At 57.1% G+C, this 15,053-nt stretch overlaps 1 protein-coding gene across 1 annotated transcript in view; it reads right to left on the bottom strand.

Annotated features, from left to right (window-relative positions):
* Positions 1-402: 402 nt before the first annotated feature.
* The window catches only part of TSPAN18 (tetraspanin 18), a 26,658-nt gene continuing 12,007 nt past the window's right edge, over positions 403-15,053 (bottom strand). The window contains exons 4-8 of the mRNA XM_021685391.1: positions 10,458-10,532; positions 9,186-9,284; positions 8,443-8,625; positions 4,542-4,625; positions 403-2,426 (exon numbers count right to left, since the gene is read on the bottom strand). Of these exons, the coding sequence (XP_021541066.1) occupies positions 2,379-2,426; positions 4,542-4,625; positions 8,443-8,625; positions 9,186-9,284; positions 10,458-10,532 (489 nt within the window). The 3' untranslated portion in view covers positions 403-2,378. The remainder of the gene's footprint in view (positions 2,427-4,541; positions 4,626-8,442; positions 8,626-9,185; positions 9,285-10,457; positions 10,533-15,053) is intronic.

Here is a 15,053-nt window from a genome sequence, read left to right on the forward strand (position 1 = left end):
CAGAGGCCGGGATTCTCTTGAAGGCCCCAGATTCTCCTGGCTGCTAGGGGACCAGATGGGACCCGGAGGCCTGGGATGCCCCTGGACTGGAGCCACACGGCTGCCCCGTGAGATCAAGTCCCGCTGTTTTTATTTTTGTCGACCTCAGACCAGCCATTTGCCTCTGCCAGGAAGCTGGAGCCAAGCATGTGGGTGGGTGGGTCTAGAGAGGAGCAAGCCCAAGGCCTTGCTCAGGCTGGGCTGGGCTACCAGCTGCAGGGCACTCTGGGTCCTGGGGACTCCTAGTCGCTGGGGAGTTCGTGGCATCATGTCCGGAGCTGCCAGGGCGGGCTGTTACAGGGACAATATGGAAAGCCCCAGCTTGGAGACCAGGAGGGGGGCCTGGGACTAGGGGGGGAGGGAAGGGGGGCCAGCAGAAGGATGGGATGGGGAAGGGGAGAGTGGGGAGGAGGGTCAAACCCAACTTTTACAGCAGGCACAGAGCTCAGGGCTGCATCTCTAAAGGGGGTCGGTGGCAGAGCAGGGAGGCACGGGGCTCCAGCCATAGCTCCGTCTCTCCCAGTGGCTGGCAAGCTGGGAGGCTGGAAGCTGACACAGGGCCTGGGATTCAGAATGGGCTCCCCCCAGACCCTGAAGGGAGCTGTGGGGAGGAGAGAGGGCACCATGCTTACCCTCCCAACGCCATGCCTGTGGCAGACATCACTAATCAAGCCTTAATTGTCTGGCTGACATCACCAATCAAGATTATGCTGTCCTCCCCACCCCCTGACCCCAGGCCAAAGCTCAGATCCTCTGAACAGCCCCCGGCAGTCACTCCTGATTCACTGGGGTGGAGGCATCTTGCAATACAGTTGCCAACACTGGTCTAGAATGTGAGGCCTGTGTATGAGGGACTGGTTTGTGGGTGCTATGTGGGTGTGAGTCTAGGGGAAAACCTCTCCCTGCCCGAGCCTGGAAGAAACACTCAGAAGTGTGCTATGGACCATGAAGGGACAGGAAGCCATGTGGCAGCAGAAATGAGATGTCTTGGAGCTCTTTAGCCTGGAGAAAATGGGGCTTGGGGGAGGCAATGTGTGGCCTTAATACTTTGGGAAGGAGAGAGAGTGAGTGGGATGCCATGGATGGAACCAGAGAAAAACAGAGAACTCTAATGTGCACTGAGCTGATGCTAAAAAATCAAAGCAGTCCAAAGACAGAAGTCTGTCTTGGGAGGTAGTAAGCTCCCCATCATTGGAGGTATGCAAGAAGAGGGTGGCGAAGTCTTGGCAGAGATCTTGCAGAAGACATCCAAGCCTCAGTTCTGGGTAGGGAGAGGAGAACCAGATGATCTTGGGGGTTCCTTCCAGCTCTGGGAGCCACAGAGTTGATGGAGAATAGGGAAGGGGTTGGGCTTGTGGGAAGAAGTGGGCAGTGTGGAAAAGAGACTGTCGTGTGTGTGTGTGTGTGTGTGTGTGTGTGTGTGTGTGTGTGTGTGTCCCTAGGGGCTTAGAAAGAAGTATGGGGAGGTGGGAGGGGAGCAGGGAGGACAGTCCAGAATTTTCTTAGCTGTGGAGCTGGGAAGTTCTTGACCAGCTGGCTTTCTCTCTCCTGGGGAAGGCAGGATGCTGAGGCCAGGAAGGGGTGTGAGCAGCAGATCTGCTGGGACCTACAGAGGCCTGGAAGGAGCGACAGGCAGCCGAGGGACGACTGGGTTCTTGTTCAGAATTGTCATGCATATGCTGTGTGACTGTGAATGAAAAAGTGCCCCTCTCTGGGCTTTCCAGATTATTTGATCCAACAGATGAGGGAAGCAAGGACCCCGCCAGCTAGGCCATTCTTGGATCCAGTATCTGCAGCCCACTCTTGGCCCCAGCCTGGGGCAGGGATAATTCCATCCTCAGAGGACCAGGGGTTGAACGTAGGTTCCAAGTTCTTAAGGACATGGTGACTGAGTCTCCTTGGGGCCCCCCGGGGCTTTGTCGACCTCTGAGAGTTGCTTTTGCTTCCTTGTTGGCTAAATCCACACTTTCTTGGCACCTGGAGCTGAGGAGAAGGCCCAGGCCTGGGGCTGCCAGAGGCTGGTGGGACCGAGGAGGGAACCTGGTCCTGGGGTTCCTTTGGTCTCTAGTGCAGACTCCTCCCTGGGGTTCAGGTGCCAGGACCCCTGCAGAGAGCCCATGGCACCCACCCGGAGACCAGGCGGGGTCCATCAATCCGTAGTCTTGTCTTCATTTTGTTGTGTTAAAAAAATAGCTATTTTCCTCTGCCCCTTCTCCTGGCCACTCATCATGACCTCACCTCCTCCCCTGGGGCCAAGAGGGCAGGGGCACGGGGGAGGGGAGGGCTTTGGGTGCTGGGCAGTGATGGTGGGTGAGGCTTCAGGCTCCAGGCCACGCCCTCTACTGGATGCCCCGGAAGAGACACATGGCAAAGATCATGGCGAAAAGCTGCAGAGAAAGTAGAAGTTGGCTTGTCAGCCTGGGCTCCCAGCCAGGCACGGGGCTGTCCCACCCCAAGGGGAAGTAATCATCGGCCCAGAAAGGGGGCTTACCCATCGCTGGGCACACTCCTGCAGGAGGGATCCCTGACGTTCCCTGAGGGCAAGCACCTTTTGCCAGCCACTGGCCCCCTTCGTGCAGCATAGGCATGGAAAGAAGGGGGCTTTGGACATGGGTTCAGATCTAGCTCCCCTATTTGCCAGCAGCAGCCTTGAGCCAAACGTGTCCCTTCTCTGGGCCTGAGCATGTCCTGAGGGCTTCCTGAGCGACAGGCCCAGTTCTAAGTGTTTTCTCAGAAACCTTTGACAGAGCAGGAGGCAAGGCACAGAGAGGTCATGCAACCCGCCTAAGGTCACACAGCTGCAAGTGGGGGAGCTGGGGTTTGAGTCTAGGCACTCTGACCCCACAGCCCATGCTGAGAAGTGCTGCGCACTCCGCTTTCTAGCTCACAGGAGGGGAGTAAGACTGAAGTATAAGGTGATTAATGACGCAGTGATGCCCCTTAGATAGTGGATGTGGGAGAAAGTGACCAGCATCATTATTAACGGGCCGGGAAGATGTAGCCCTTGCTAGAGTTGAGAGCACAATCACTGAACACCTCACTAGGGCCCTGGGGGAGGCGGCGGTGGGCAGGCAGAGACCCAGATTCAGGGATGCCCCTCTGACCAGAATGGCTGAGGCCCCCACAGACAGGGGTCTTCTTGCAAGTAGCACAAGGGACAGTCCCCAGACCACAGGCTCAGGGCCAGATCTCTGGTCGGGGAATTGGGGTGGGGGAGGCGAGGCCGGGACAGGGATACAGCAAAAATCCCTTTTTGGGAGCATAGCTCTGCCTCCCATCGGGGTGCGGCTGGGCTTGTGGGGGGGGGGGGGGGGGGCAGTGAGGACAGCAGGTCAAGAATACAGACATTGTCTAATAAGCCCCCAGTACAACCGGCCAGGCATGGAGTCCCCATCCTCTGCCATCCTCACAACGCCCCGCAGCAACCCCGGCCTGGGAGCAGGGTAGTAGCTCCATTTTGCAGAGAAGTCCTCTATGGCCCAGAGGCCCCGTCCGGGGAGACGCGGAGCTGGAGTTAACCCCGAAAAGCCCGTGTTCTTCCTGCACGGGACACACGCCTGCGATTCCCACAGTCCCAGCAGATTTATCTGTCTCTCGTTCATTCCCCCCGCCCCCCCCCGCCCCGTCAGAGACTTTGTTCACCTGGAACGGTGCTGGCATACAGTAGGGGCTCAATCTGTGCTTGCTGAATGAACGAATAAATGACCCCTCCCTCTGCCCCATCCCCAGTCGTCTCCACAAAACTGCTCCACGTGGGGCTGGAGGACACCCTGAGAAGGAGGGGCAGGGAGGCTGCCAGACTTCGTCTCCCCCCCGCCCACGACTGGCTGAGGCCCGGGAGTGGTCTTTCCTGGAGATGGTCAGGCACCGGCTACGCGGTCAGTCCAAACTCCGGGAGGAGAGGTTTGAGATCCAGGAGCGGGGGAGGTGGGGAGAAAGGAGGGGCAGCTCCGCCCCTCGGCTGAAGCGCCACCTAGTGGCGGCGGCCGGAGTCTGCAGCTGCCTTCCTTTCGAGGGGGCTCCGGGACTGGGGCTGAAGGGGGTTTAATTAAGACCGTCCTTGTGAGGTCGACGGGGCCCCACAGGCCCTGAACCCCCCACAGAGAAAGGGCCTGATCTAGAAGCACAAGCCGCAGCCCCTCCCTCAAGGCAGCGGTGTTGAAAGTCTGTGGAGTTCTCTCTGGATCTCTGGGGAGGATTAGCCAGAGAGGAACAGGGATGGGGAGGCAGTGGGAGGAAGATTAGGGGGTGACTCTCAGAGCCTGCCCACTCACTGCCGGAGACTTGCTCAGATGAGCCCAGAGTCCAACAGTGACTCAGGCAACAGAGAGACCCAGCTGGGCTTACCGCCCCACAGTTCCCGCAGTGGGGGACCCATTTGGTCCTGGATTTAGGACGTAGAGACAGAAGTAGGCTGGGCGGTGCAGGCCATGGGGGATCTCTCCGGGACACCATCTGTGCCTTGCTTCTGGGGAGCCGCAGAAGTGGGGGCTTTTACTTACCTCGATGGCCAGCACCCCTATGGCAAGGGCTCCAGCCAGGTAGACGTAGGTTTCAAAAGTGTTGAGGATCACTGTGTAACAGCCCTGGGAGGGAAGGACCAGAGGTGAGGCCATAGCTGGAGACAGTCTGGGGTCAGGGGCCAGCATCAGGACCGAAGCATGAAGCCTGGGAACTGGCCTGTGGCCCCAAAGCTCGGGCAGCAGCAGGCTTACCCTGTCAAACCCCTGTTGGCACCGCCTGGTGGGGAGGGGGTGGGGGGCAGGAGGCTCATGAGCAGCAATTTGGCAGCATCACACCAAAGCCCTTCCTGGCCCTCCAGCTCCTCAGGTGGGGCTGGGAACGGCCAGCCTGAGCACCGCATCCACCATAAACGCTTTGGGTAGTAGCCACAGCGATTGGAATAATGAAAAATCTCCCCAAAATATCTGGACTCCCTGCTGCTCTCGAAAAACCAGGAGATCCAGGGGCGCCTGGTGGCTCAGTCATTAAGCGTCTGCCTTCGGCTCAGGTCATGATCCCAGTGTCCTGGGATCGAGCCCCGCATTGGGCTCCCTGCTCCGCGGGAAGCCAGCTTCTCCCTCCCCAGCTCCCCCCGTTTGTGTTCCCTCTCTCGCTATGTCTCTCTCTGTCAAATAAATAAAATCTTAAAAAAAAAAAGAAAAGAAAAACCAGGAGATCCAGCAAGTGGAGTCATCATCTCTATATAGCGGTCCCTGTCAGATGGGACAAGGGTTCCCTGGGGGTCCACAGCCCCCGTCATTCCCTGTTGAGCTACACCCACCCTCTCCACTCCTTCTTATTTCCTGCCTGCTGGCTGAAGGATTTTGGTGTTCAGCCTCTGCCCTAAGGAAACAGCCCATTCCTCAAAGCCCAGCGCACCCTTTACCTCCTCCGGGCAGCCTTCCAAGACGAGCCCAGCCCTCCAGGCCCCTCTAAATGGATGAATTCCTGTGTTACTACTGCTCTCTCAAGCAGCGCTGGGGATATACACACTGAGATAAAGATGGATATAGACACACAGAGAGAGCATGAGCGGCCCTACCGATGCCCTCACCTTGAGCCAGTCTTGCCCTACTCACTCTGCTCCAGCCCTACTGGCCTCCCTCTCTTGGTTCCTGGAGCACACCATGCTCCTTCCCACCCCAGGGCCTTTGCACATGCTGCTCTCACTCTCTGGCTGGAATACTCTTCCCAGTATGGGGATAAAGCAGAGAAATGTGATGCTGTGAGGAGAGAGGGCTTAAGATCACCCAGACAGATGGGGAATATGGATGGTTTCCTATTGGTGGTCACGACTCTGGCCTGGAGTCAAGCTCTAGCAAGGTCATCATCTATTGGGAGACCCCCGGATTCGTTTCCAGCAGGAGAACACATTCCTGACTTGCCTGGGTGACTGTCTTGACCCAGGGAAGGCTGAAGAAGAGCTGGAAAAACTGCATTGGTGGGTTTGACTCATACCAGTGGGGGAGTCTGAATATTCATCATGGATCACCTTCTTTCGGGATTTCCTCATTTCTGCTCATTGGAGTTCAATGGTAAACAGTGGAGGGCTAACTCAACATCCACAGATGAGTGCCCTCTGCCTTGGCCCTTGATGGCCACATAACAGAGTCCTGGCCATCAAGATCTATACAGATGTCTACTGGGGCTTTCTGGGAAAGACGGTGGTGCCATGCTTTCCCTTCTGTCTTAAACATGGGTGGGATGTCTGGAGCCATGGCAGCCATTTTGCCACCAAGGAAAGGCCATGAAGATCACAGAGACCAGGCTTTGACTGACAGGACAAAGCTACTGATGTAATGGGAGAAGCCACCACCTTCCAGAATTCTTGCTGTGTGTGAAACACAAAGGGCATTTGCATAAGCCCCTTTAGTTGGGATTTCGGGTCCTTGCATTCAGACGTTTTGCTCACTGATTCAAGACTGTGACGGGGATGCAAGGCACAGTCAGAAATGCACCCTGGGCTTTAGGGAAATGGGCTTTGGAGAAAAACCAAATAGTGATAGTCCCTCCACAGAGGCTTTGAAAAGGAAGGATGCTCAGGGGGGATGTGAGGGTCTCTGAAAAGGATCCCAGAAAAGGATATCAGGAGGAACAGAGGAAGAGGCACCATAAAGAACTCAGGCAGCTGCAGGGACCTTCCCAAGGAGCTCTGATCCCAAAGTCATGCCCAGGAGATGGAAGGAGGTGTCATCACCAAGGATGAGTCCCAAAATGGGAAGTTTATGAGGATGAAGCCCTACAGGAACAATGAAGCCTCCCTGAACAATCCACAGGTGGCCTCAGGACATAGGCTTGGCTCTGGGCACCAGGCATCCCAAACAGCAGGGCCTTGGACAAGGCTGGACAAGCTAGAAGTTTGTTTGCCTTTCGTATGAAATCCTCAGCTGAGGTGGCCCGCCTGTTTCATGCAGCCTTCCGCGGCCCAGGCCCCTCTCATAATGCCCTGACATCCTAGGGCGCCACCCTCCGCGGCCACGTCCCAGATGGCGGTCACCACAGCTTCATGCCTGCCAGGGGGGAACAGAGGAGGGGCCGGCCCTGTGGTTTCTCTTAAAGACCGGACGCAAGTTGTACAAATGGCTTGGCTACTGCGGGGTCACCTGGCCTCCCTGCCAGGGAAGCAGGAAGTGAAGTTTTTCCCTGGTGGCGATGGCATCTTCTAAACGCCATCTTTCCAAGGAGGACTGCTGGCTCTGCGACGGTATGAGGAATCTGAGGTCCAGAAAGGGTGTCACAGCAGGTAACAGTCCGGGCCTGCCTGACATCGAAGCCTGAGACCTCCCCCGCCTCCCCTCCATGTCCTGCAGCTTCCCCTGGAGGCTGAGACCCAAGCCCTTGGTGGCCCTCCCTGCCCCAAGCTCACAGTGGCCTGAACCCAGGGCCCCTGTGAAGTCCTCTGACACCACATGTGTGGGGGAGGGGGTGCTGAGTTCCAAGCTGAGGCTGAGAAGACCTCAGCGGAGGGCCAGGGGCAGGCCTCAGCACGCGGCACCTCTTCTTGGGGCTCTCCGAGGCCTGCCCTATGGCCCCCATCCCAGTCCTGTCCAGCTTGGCATCTGGTTTTATTTTCTTTATAGTAATCATGACCATGTGAAATTATTACTTATAGTTTGCTCCTTGGTTGTCATGTGCTTTCTTTAAGTAGATCATGAGTGCCTTGTCTCCCATCTCTTGCTGTGTCCCTTGCATCTGGAACTCTCCCAGGAGCTCCTCGTGAGAAGCCTAATCAAGTGAGGGGCATGGGGCATGCCCTGGGTTCATCCTTGTTTTCGCCCTCCCACCCCCAGCCTGGTCTCACACACACACACCGGAGGCGCCAGGGGCCCAGGGAGGGTTGCTGCTCAGTGGGAAGGAGGAATCAAGTACAAGGGCACTATCTGTCTCACAGCGGGTGTGTGTGTGTGTGTGCGCGCACAAAGCAGGGGCCCTGTGTCCCCCCGAGATGGCATGTGCAAGAAAGGGAAGGGCTTCTTTCTGGGACTGAGATAAAGTCCTTGGGTGGCAAGAGAAACAAAGAGTCTGGTAGTTTCCCTGACCTTGGAGGAGAACCTTGCTCCCTGGGGGTCAGAGGGGGCTTCTATATGGCACAGGTGAGCTTCCCCCACAATAAGAGCTAAGGAGGGGCCCCCTCTATGTAATTCAGGTTTGGGCTCCTGACCTGCATTGTCAGAAGCTCAGGGAGTGCTCTCCCTGGACCACCGCACAGCTCCTACTCACCCTTTAACCTTTAACCCCTGACAAAGGCCCACTCCTCTGGCTGGGCCATCGCCGGCCCATCTGCCACCCTCAGCCTTCCTCTACTGTGGCTGGATCTCAGGGACTTCACAGCCCCCACCCACCCGCCCAGCGCTGGCCATCCAAGTCCCCCTGCCTGGGGCGGGGAGCGGGGCCTGCTACCTGCTTGTTCAGGAACAGGTCCCTTCCCAGCAGGCACTCGTCCCTGCTCAGCAGGACCCCGTCCCGAGTCTGCGGTTCTCTTCGGCAGCAGGCCTCGGGCACCTCGTCGCTGTCCAGAGTCAGCAGTCGGAAAACTGACGCAAACCGGAAGTCTTCAGGCCCGTTGACGCCACAACAGCCGAACTAGGAGGAGAGCGAAGGGAAGAGTCTGGTGGGGAGGGAGCTGGGCCCCGGGGGCAGAGGTGGACAGATGGCCTCCCCCGAGGCCACCATAAGGCAAGGTGGTGGAGCGGAGTCAAGATTCAGCTAGGGGTTGGCTCCCTCTTCTCCTCCTGTGTGACCCTGGGAAAGTCGCTCAACCTCTCTGAGCTTCCGGTGTCCTCCTGTGTAAAACAGGGATGGTGGTGACAATTCCCGCCTCCCCGGGCCTTAGCGCCCACTAAACAGTGGCTGTGATTACCCTCACTGACAATGACAGAGGACTAGGGTCAGGGATAGCAAACAGGTTTCAGCCGGAGTTTGGACTGTGTTCAATGGGCCTTTAATGACGGCCCAGAATGCTGGGTGGATGGCGATTCCCAGGCCCAGGCTGGGCTCAGCGGGCCAGCCCTGACTGGTTAGTGATGTCTGGCGCAGGCACGCGAGCCAAGCGGGCTCCGGAGGCCGGACGTTTGCTGCACCTGGCCTCGGGGCTTTGAAGGCTCACGGCATCCCTGGGCGGCGGGGGTGGGGCGGTCACTCACTGTGATCATGACCGAGTTCCAGGTGGCAGAGAAGACATCGGTGTCGTTGTTGCCCTGATAGTGCTTGGTGAGCTCCTTGGTGAAGAACTCGCGGGTGAGCTGCAGGAAGAGGCAGAGGGCGGTGTGAGACCCCCCACGCCCCCCAGCAGCGTGGGGCAGCCCCCACCCTGGCCTGGTCTCTTCAGCTAGCTGCTTCTGGAGGAGGCAAGGCCCCAGGGCCCCAGGGCTGGGCATTCTCTTAAACCACTCACTTGGGGTGGCCCCTGAGTCCCCACTCCAGGGCCTGTGGCTTCCCCTTACCGGATCACCGGCAGGAAGAGGAAGTCTACCCACACACCCCTCGGTGAGCCCGAGGCCGGGGCACGCACGGAAGCTCTCTCAGCCCTGCAGCTCTTCTCAGAAGCAGGGTTTATCCAGGTGGGGGGCTTGCTCCTAGCCCCACTCCCTCTCCCCGGAGCTGCTCATCAGAGCCAGGGGGTACCCCGGGTCCCCGGCCCTGAAGAAGTCACGGTGTGGAGCGGGGAGTCTGCAGATCCAGTTTGTAGACGTGTCCTTGGAAGGTGCTCCTGCCCTCAGAATATTCTCCCCAGGCCTCACCACCGTTCTCCCCGCTGTAGTGAAAGGACAGGGCCCTGCATGGTGCCCAGCTGCAGGCTCCATTCTCTGCCCACAGAGCGGCTGCCTCTTCCCCTCTGTCCACGGCTTGCCTTCCTGCTCCCCCAGACCAGCTTGTGTCTCCGGACCCCTCACGCCTCTCTTTCCCTCCCCCTCCTGCTTCCAGGCCCCCTGTGGCTGCCGCGCCTGGCTCCTAGAGACTCAGGGGAGGGGGCTGGTGCCCTGGGTGGTTGGAGCTCCCGGAAAAAGTGGCTGGTGAGGGCAAGTTGCCCAAATTGGATACTGGCCAGGGCCTCAACCGAAAGGGCTCTGCTCTGTCCTCCTGCACGTCACACATCCCAGGGCTTGGGGGATAGCCTCGCCGACTATCCCCTGCCCGTCAAACGATTATGGCTGGGCACGGGGTGGAATGGAAGATTCCAGAATCAGGTGTGGGTTGTATCAGCTGCTTTGGAAGAGCAGAGACCCTAAAGGACCCTCCGATTCTGCCCTCTGGAAAAACCCTTGCAGGAAGAGGGTCGCTGGGGTGGGGGGGGGCCACAATTTGGGCTAGAATTGCTCGCTGAGAGGCTGCCGACTCTGCGAGACCCTCTCTGAGGAGGGGAGGGGCTGGCCACGAAGGGGGGCCGGGGCACGGGGGGGCCCCCCCGTACGTACGTTCTCCCTGAAGATGAAGGCCAGGATGGCTGCCGAGAGCTCCGCCAAGAAGATGATGAGGATGAACAGGAAGAACTGCAAAGAGAAGAGGCAGGCTCATGAGCCCCAAGGGTGGCGGGAAGGGGAAAGGTGACCGCTCGCTGATGCACCTGTCCGTCTGTCATGCAATTGACCCAATGTACCAATTTTATGAGACAAAGGAACCTCACTGCCATACCCCAGACATTTTTTCATAATAGGCATACCAACAATTCATCTTTGGGGGTCAGCAAGGTAAACAAACAAATATGCCTTCCGGGCAAATGGCACCCCTTCCACGATGCCCCTTGTGCAGTGTTCAGCCTGAACAACGCCACCCGGTAGCCCTGGAGGGTGATCAATGTTGACCTGTTTGGGCCCTTTCCACGTGGAAATCCGGAGTTCCCTGGGGACCCCTGATTGGCTTTCCCCACCCTGCCCGCCCCAGGACCACCTCTCCCTGCCTGGCCCTCTCTCCTTCCCATGAGCAGTGGGGAGACGATGTTTATCTTCAGCCACAATAAAGGAGCAAGATGGGAGGGAAGGTGATGGGTCCAACAACATCTGGAAACCCAGGCGCCGGAGTTTGAAATCTAACAAGACCCTTCTCTGCTCTACTCACTGCATTTCTTGATGTTCCCCAAATTTTCCACGATGCCTCCTGTCTTGGGGCCCTTGCAGGCTACCCTCCCTCTGCCAGGAAAGCTCTTCCCTTTATGAAAGCTCCTCATTTTCCAGACCAGGCTCAGCCCAGCCCCTCGCCTGGTGGTGAGAAGCCTTTCCTGGCTCCCCCTCATCACAGTGCCCCACAGAGGTGCCCGCCCAGCAGCTGCTGCACGAGCCCCCCCCGTCCCCCCCCCCGGCCCCCAGATCACGAACAGAAGCACAGAGGCTGTAAGAGCATGCGTGCTGCATTCCCAGTGCCCGCCAGCAAAGACGTCGGAACAGGGCTGTCAGACGAACCAGTGAATCCAGGACTGACCCGCTCACCACAGGACCTTGTTCCCTGCCACATCTCAGACCCTGGTCAGTGTGGGCACTGCTTTGGCTGAGGGCTGTTTGCAGAAGAAACAGGAAATGACTTTGCCTTTATTATTCAGTGTTGTAGGTGCCGTTGGCATTTCCAGTCTGTGACAATCCCGGAGTCGTCAGCCCACCTGGAGACCACCAGCAGAGGACCAAATGCCCGCTGCCCACGGAGACTGGTTCCTCCACACCCTCCCAGTCACCGCGGCCGGCTGCCATGAGACCTGCACTGGATGTGCCCAAGCTGGAAGGAGGTGGAGGGTCCTGGGCTCAGCATCAGGCCAACTCAGCCTCTTTGTCCCTTCTTGTGGCTTGAAAAACCCCTTTGAGCCTCAGTTTCCTTGTCAGTAAAATGGGGATGCTAACATCCACTCCTGGGATCATCATGGGGAATCATGAAATAATGGATGTAAAAGTCTCTCTATGTCGTCAGAGGGCTGAGCAAAGCTTGTCGTCGAGGGCCTTACAAGTGTAGAAGGACCGTGGAAGCCAGCTCACGCGTGAGCCTCGGAGGGCCTGGCTGTCAGGGGTTCGCTCAGCGCGTTTCCTGCAGACATCCGTTGCTGTTGGCAACGCCCCTGGGTAGCCCTCCCCTGGATCGCATCTCTCCCAGTCAGAAGGTTTCTGTCACTTTATCCTCATCCCGGGAAGACCCCAGTCACGTTCCCTCCCTGACTTTTCAGCTCTAACAGCGACCGCCCCACACAGGCCCTGTGGTTTCTCCAAACTGCTTGGGCTGCAGATGGAGAGCCTCAGGATGGATTTCGAGATGGTCTATCCAGGGTGCGGATGTGAAACATCCCAAGACCTGTCAATGGCTTCATTTGTTTTTTAAATGTCCAACCCCGAGGAGAATGCCTGGCATAAACACCCCTTCACCCTCGTCCCTAGTGGTCATCTTCAGCCACGGGCTGGCCGGTCAAGCTGCCTCCCACATGGGCTCCAGCTCAGAGAGGCTTGTTTGGCCTTAGAAGCATCATGCTGCCTCTTCTCTCTCTGCTGGAAATTGTGGCTCAGGACTGGCCTGAGGGACTCTTCTGAGCCCTGGGGGTCTGTTTCCCCAGGATTGCTAGGGTCTGGGGGGAGAGTTCCCTGCCCAGAGGGGCCCTGTGCCCTGGGCAGGCTTGCCCTCCCCACCCCACCACGACTCCCACAGTCCATTCTGCCAACCCCACAACCGCCACTTCCACAAGAGGCCGTGCAGCCTCTCATCCCCCGTGACAGTGATGGAGGCCCCTGGCAGGGCTCCTGGCACTTCCATTTGGCCGGTGATGGATGGGCATCCGGCCCTGTTTCACATGGCCGCCATGGGACCTCCTCCCTGCCCTCTGCCCTCTTGGTGCAGTCGCCGGCAGTTCCCAGGCTCACAAAGAGAGGCCCTGGAAATGGTTTCCATCCTCAGCGAGGCGACCGAGCTGGCTCTGGCTATCGATCATAGCTGAGACAGTCATCAACTATGGATGAGACCGAGCTCACGCCGCGTGCACACCGCGTGCTCGGCGCCCCGGGAGCGTGGGGCACTCCGGGGTGGTGCAGCTAAAGGGCTTTGCACGAGGCCGGCACAGCAGAGAGCTGCTCAGATGGTGGCTCAGAACCAAGAGGCAGGCACGGCTGTCCCGAGGGCAAGTGCTGGTGTGGGCAAGTCCCGAGAAAGTCACGCCGGCTATCCTCTATTGCGAGCTTACCACTGAGGCGCCGTGGATCGTTCGCGGCTCCTTCCTTGGGGTGCTTTGGGCAGCCTGGTGAAGCAGCTGCGGTTGCCATCAACCCCTCCAGCTTACCCTGGGGAGCCGGGGACCCGGAGAGGGTAACACACCCATAAGAGCCTCCAGGTCTGAAGACTTTCAGATTGCCCATAGGGTCTCTTGTGGACCAACCTAATTCTTTTAGTTTCATGTTTATCAAGTGCTTGCCTGTGCTGGGAATGGAGTTAAGCAAGATGCACATTTTTACCTTGAGCTGTGATTACAGTACTGTGGCTGGGAAAGCAGTATCCTCATCTCCATTTTATAAAAGAGGAGCCTAGGTTCAGAGAGGTTAAGTAACTGCCCTCAGGTCACACAGCCAGGAAGTAGCAGAGCAGAGATTAGAACCAAGACTTTTCTGACTCCAAAGCCCATGCTCTTGCCACGCTTCTAAGACCACCTCCTCTCTGTCCCTTTATTCCAGGGCTATTCATTGAGCGCCTACTGTGTACCAGGCACTCTGCTAGGTCCTGGCAAACTCATATACACAAGGCAGATGTGGTCCCCATTGTCATGCAGTTTACGTTGAGCGGAGGTTCCTGATTGCCGAGATGAAATTCAAGAACGAGCCTAGTAACTCACTGAAGGAGAAAGTAGGGCTCTCCAGCGGAGGGGGTCTGCAGATCTCCTTGCCATTGTCCCCTCCTGGAGCAGGGTTTCCCCAAGCCCTAGATGCCACTTCTGCCCACTGACCTTCTCCAGCACGAAATATCTTCCTCTTGCTTAACAGGGTTATCGCTGGTTATTTGGAGAAGCTCCCCCTGGACGCGGCCACAGGGCTTGTCCTGATGCCTCCGGCCTCCCGGGGCTTCCCCTCATGGGGCGGGGCCTTTCCCAGGGGTTTTAAGTTAATCTCACCTCATCCCATTTGCCGAAGGACACATTTGCCAGTAATTCCCGCGCATCAAACGTTCACCACTTTGCTTCGGATGGAAAAATTAACAAAGGGACGGAAACTGCTATTTTGCCTCCTCGCAAACATTTCCAGACTTTTCTAGCTCATCTGCCTATGGGCACCTCTACTTTCAGTTCTCGTTTCTAATAAATGTTTACCAAATTTACATACTTTATGTGCCATTCAGCTCATTTATCTCCTCTAAATACACGCATCTCCTTTTGCTGTTCTCCTTTCCAATTTAGCATGCCTTTGTCATAAAATATAAAAAAAATTTTGTATCTTTAAAATAAATAGATTAAAAACATTCTGCGAATGACTCCTAGGCAAGCAACCACGAAAAAGGGATGCCACAAAAGGCCCATTATAGGCTGACATTATCCTATTGTATTTGAAAAGGCTGTAAAATTGATCGACAGGAGTGTTTGGAAACTGTATCTTTAGAAAAATTAATCATTAGGTGATGTGGTCATTAGGCTCATTGATCGGCTGAGGGTGATGGGGCCCTGGGGTTTTAGCCTCAGAGTGGGGGTTGGGGAGGGGATGCTCTGTTACCCCCACCCCAGGCCTCCCAATCGGCTGAGGTGGCCAAAGTCACTCCCTCTTGGTCCTGTTCGTGATGAGTCTTCTCTTCCTCCCCGGAAGGTTGAGGAACAGGGTCGTCAGGCTTCTCGAGGGACCCCGGAGGCTACCACGGGTAAGACATGGTGCCCCTCCTCAGCAGGAACCACCACACGGCCAGTCCAGGTCAGAAAGAGAAGCAGTTCTTATATTTTGAGGTCATGAATCTTTTTGAAAACCTTCCAGAAGCTGTGGCATCTCTCCCCAGAAACATACATGTTCACACAACAAAACACACGCAAACACATATGTATAGGCACACAACACACACAACACACACACAACACACAA

This window comes from Neomonachus schauinslandi, chromosome 11, assembly GCF_002201575.2.
Source record: "Neomonachus schauinslandi chromosome 11, ASM220157v2, whole genome shotgun sequence".
Classification (NCBI taxonomy): Eukaryota; Metazoa; Chordata; class Mammalia; order Carnivora; family Phocidae; genus Neomonachus; species Neomonachus schauinslandi.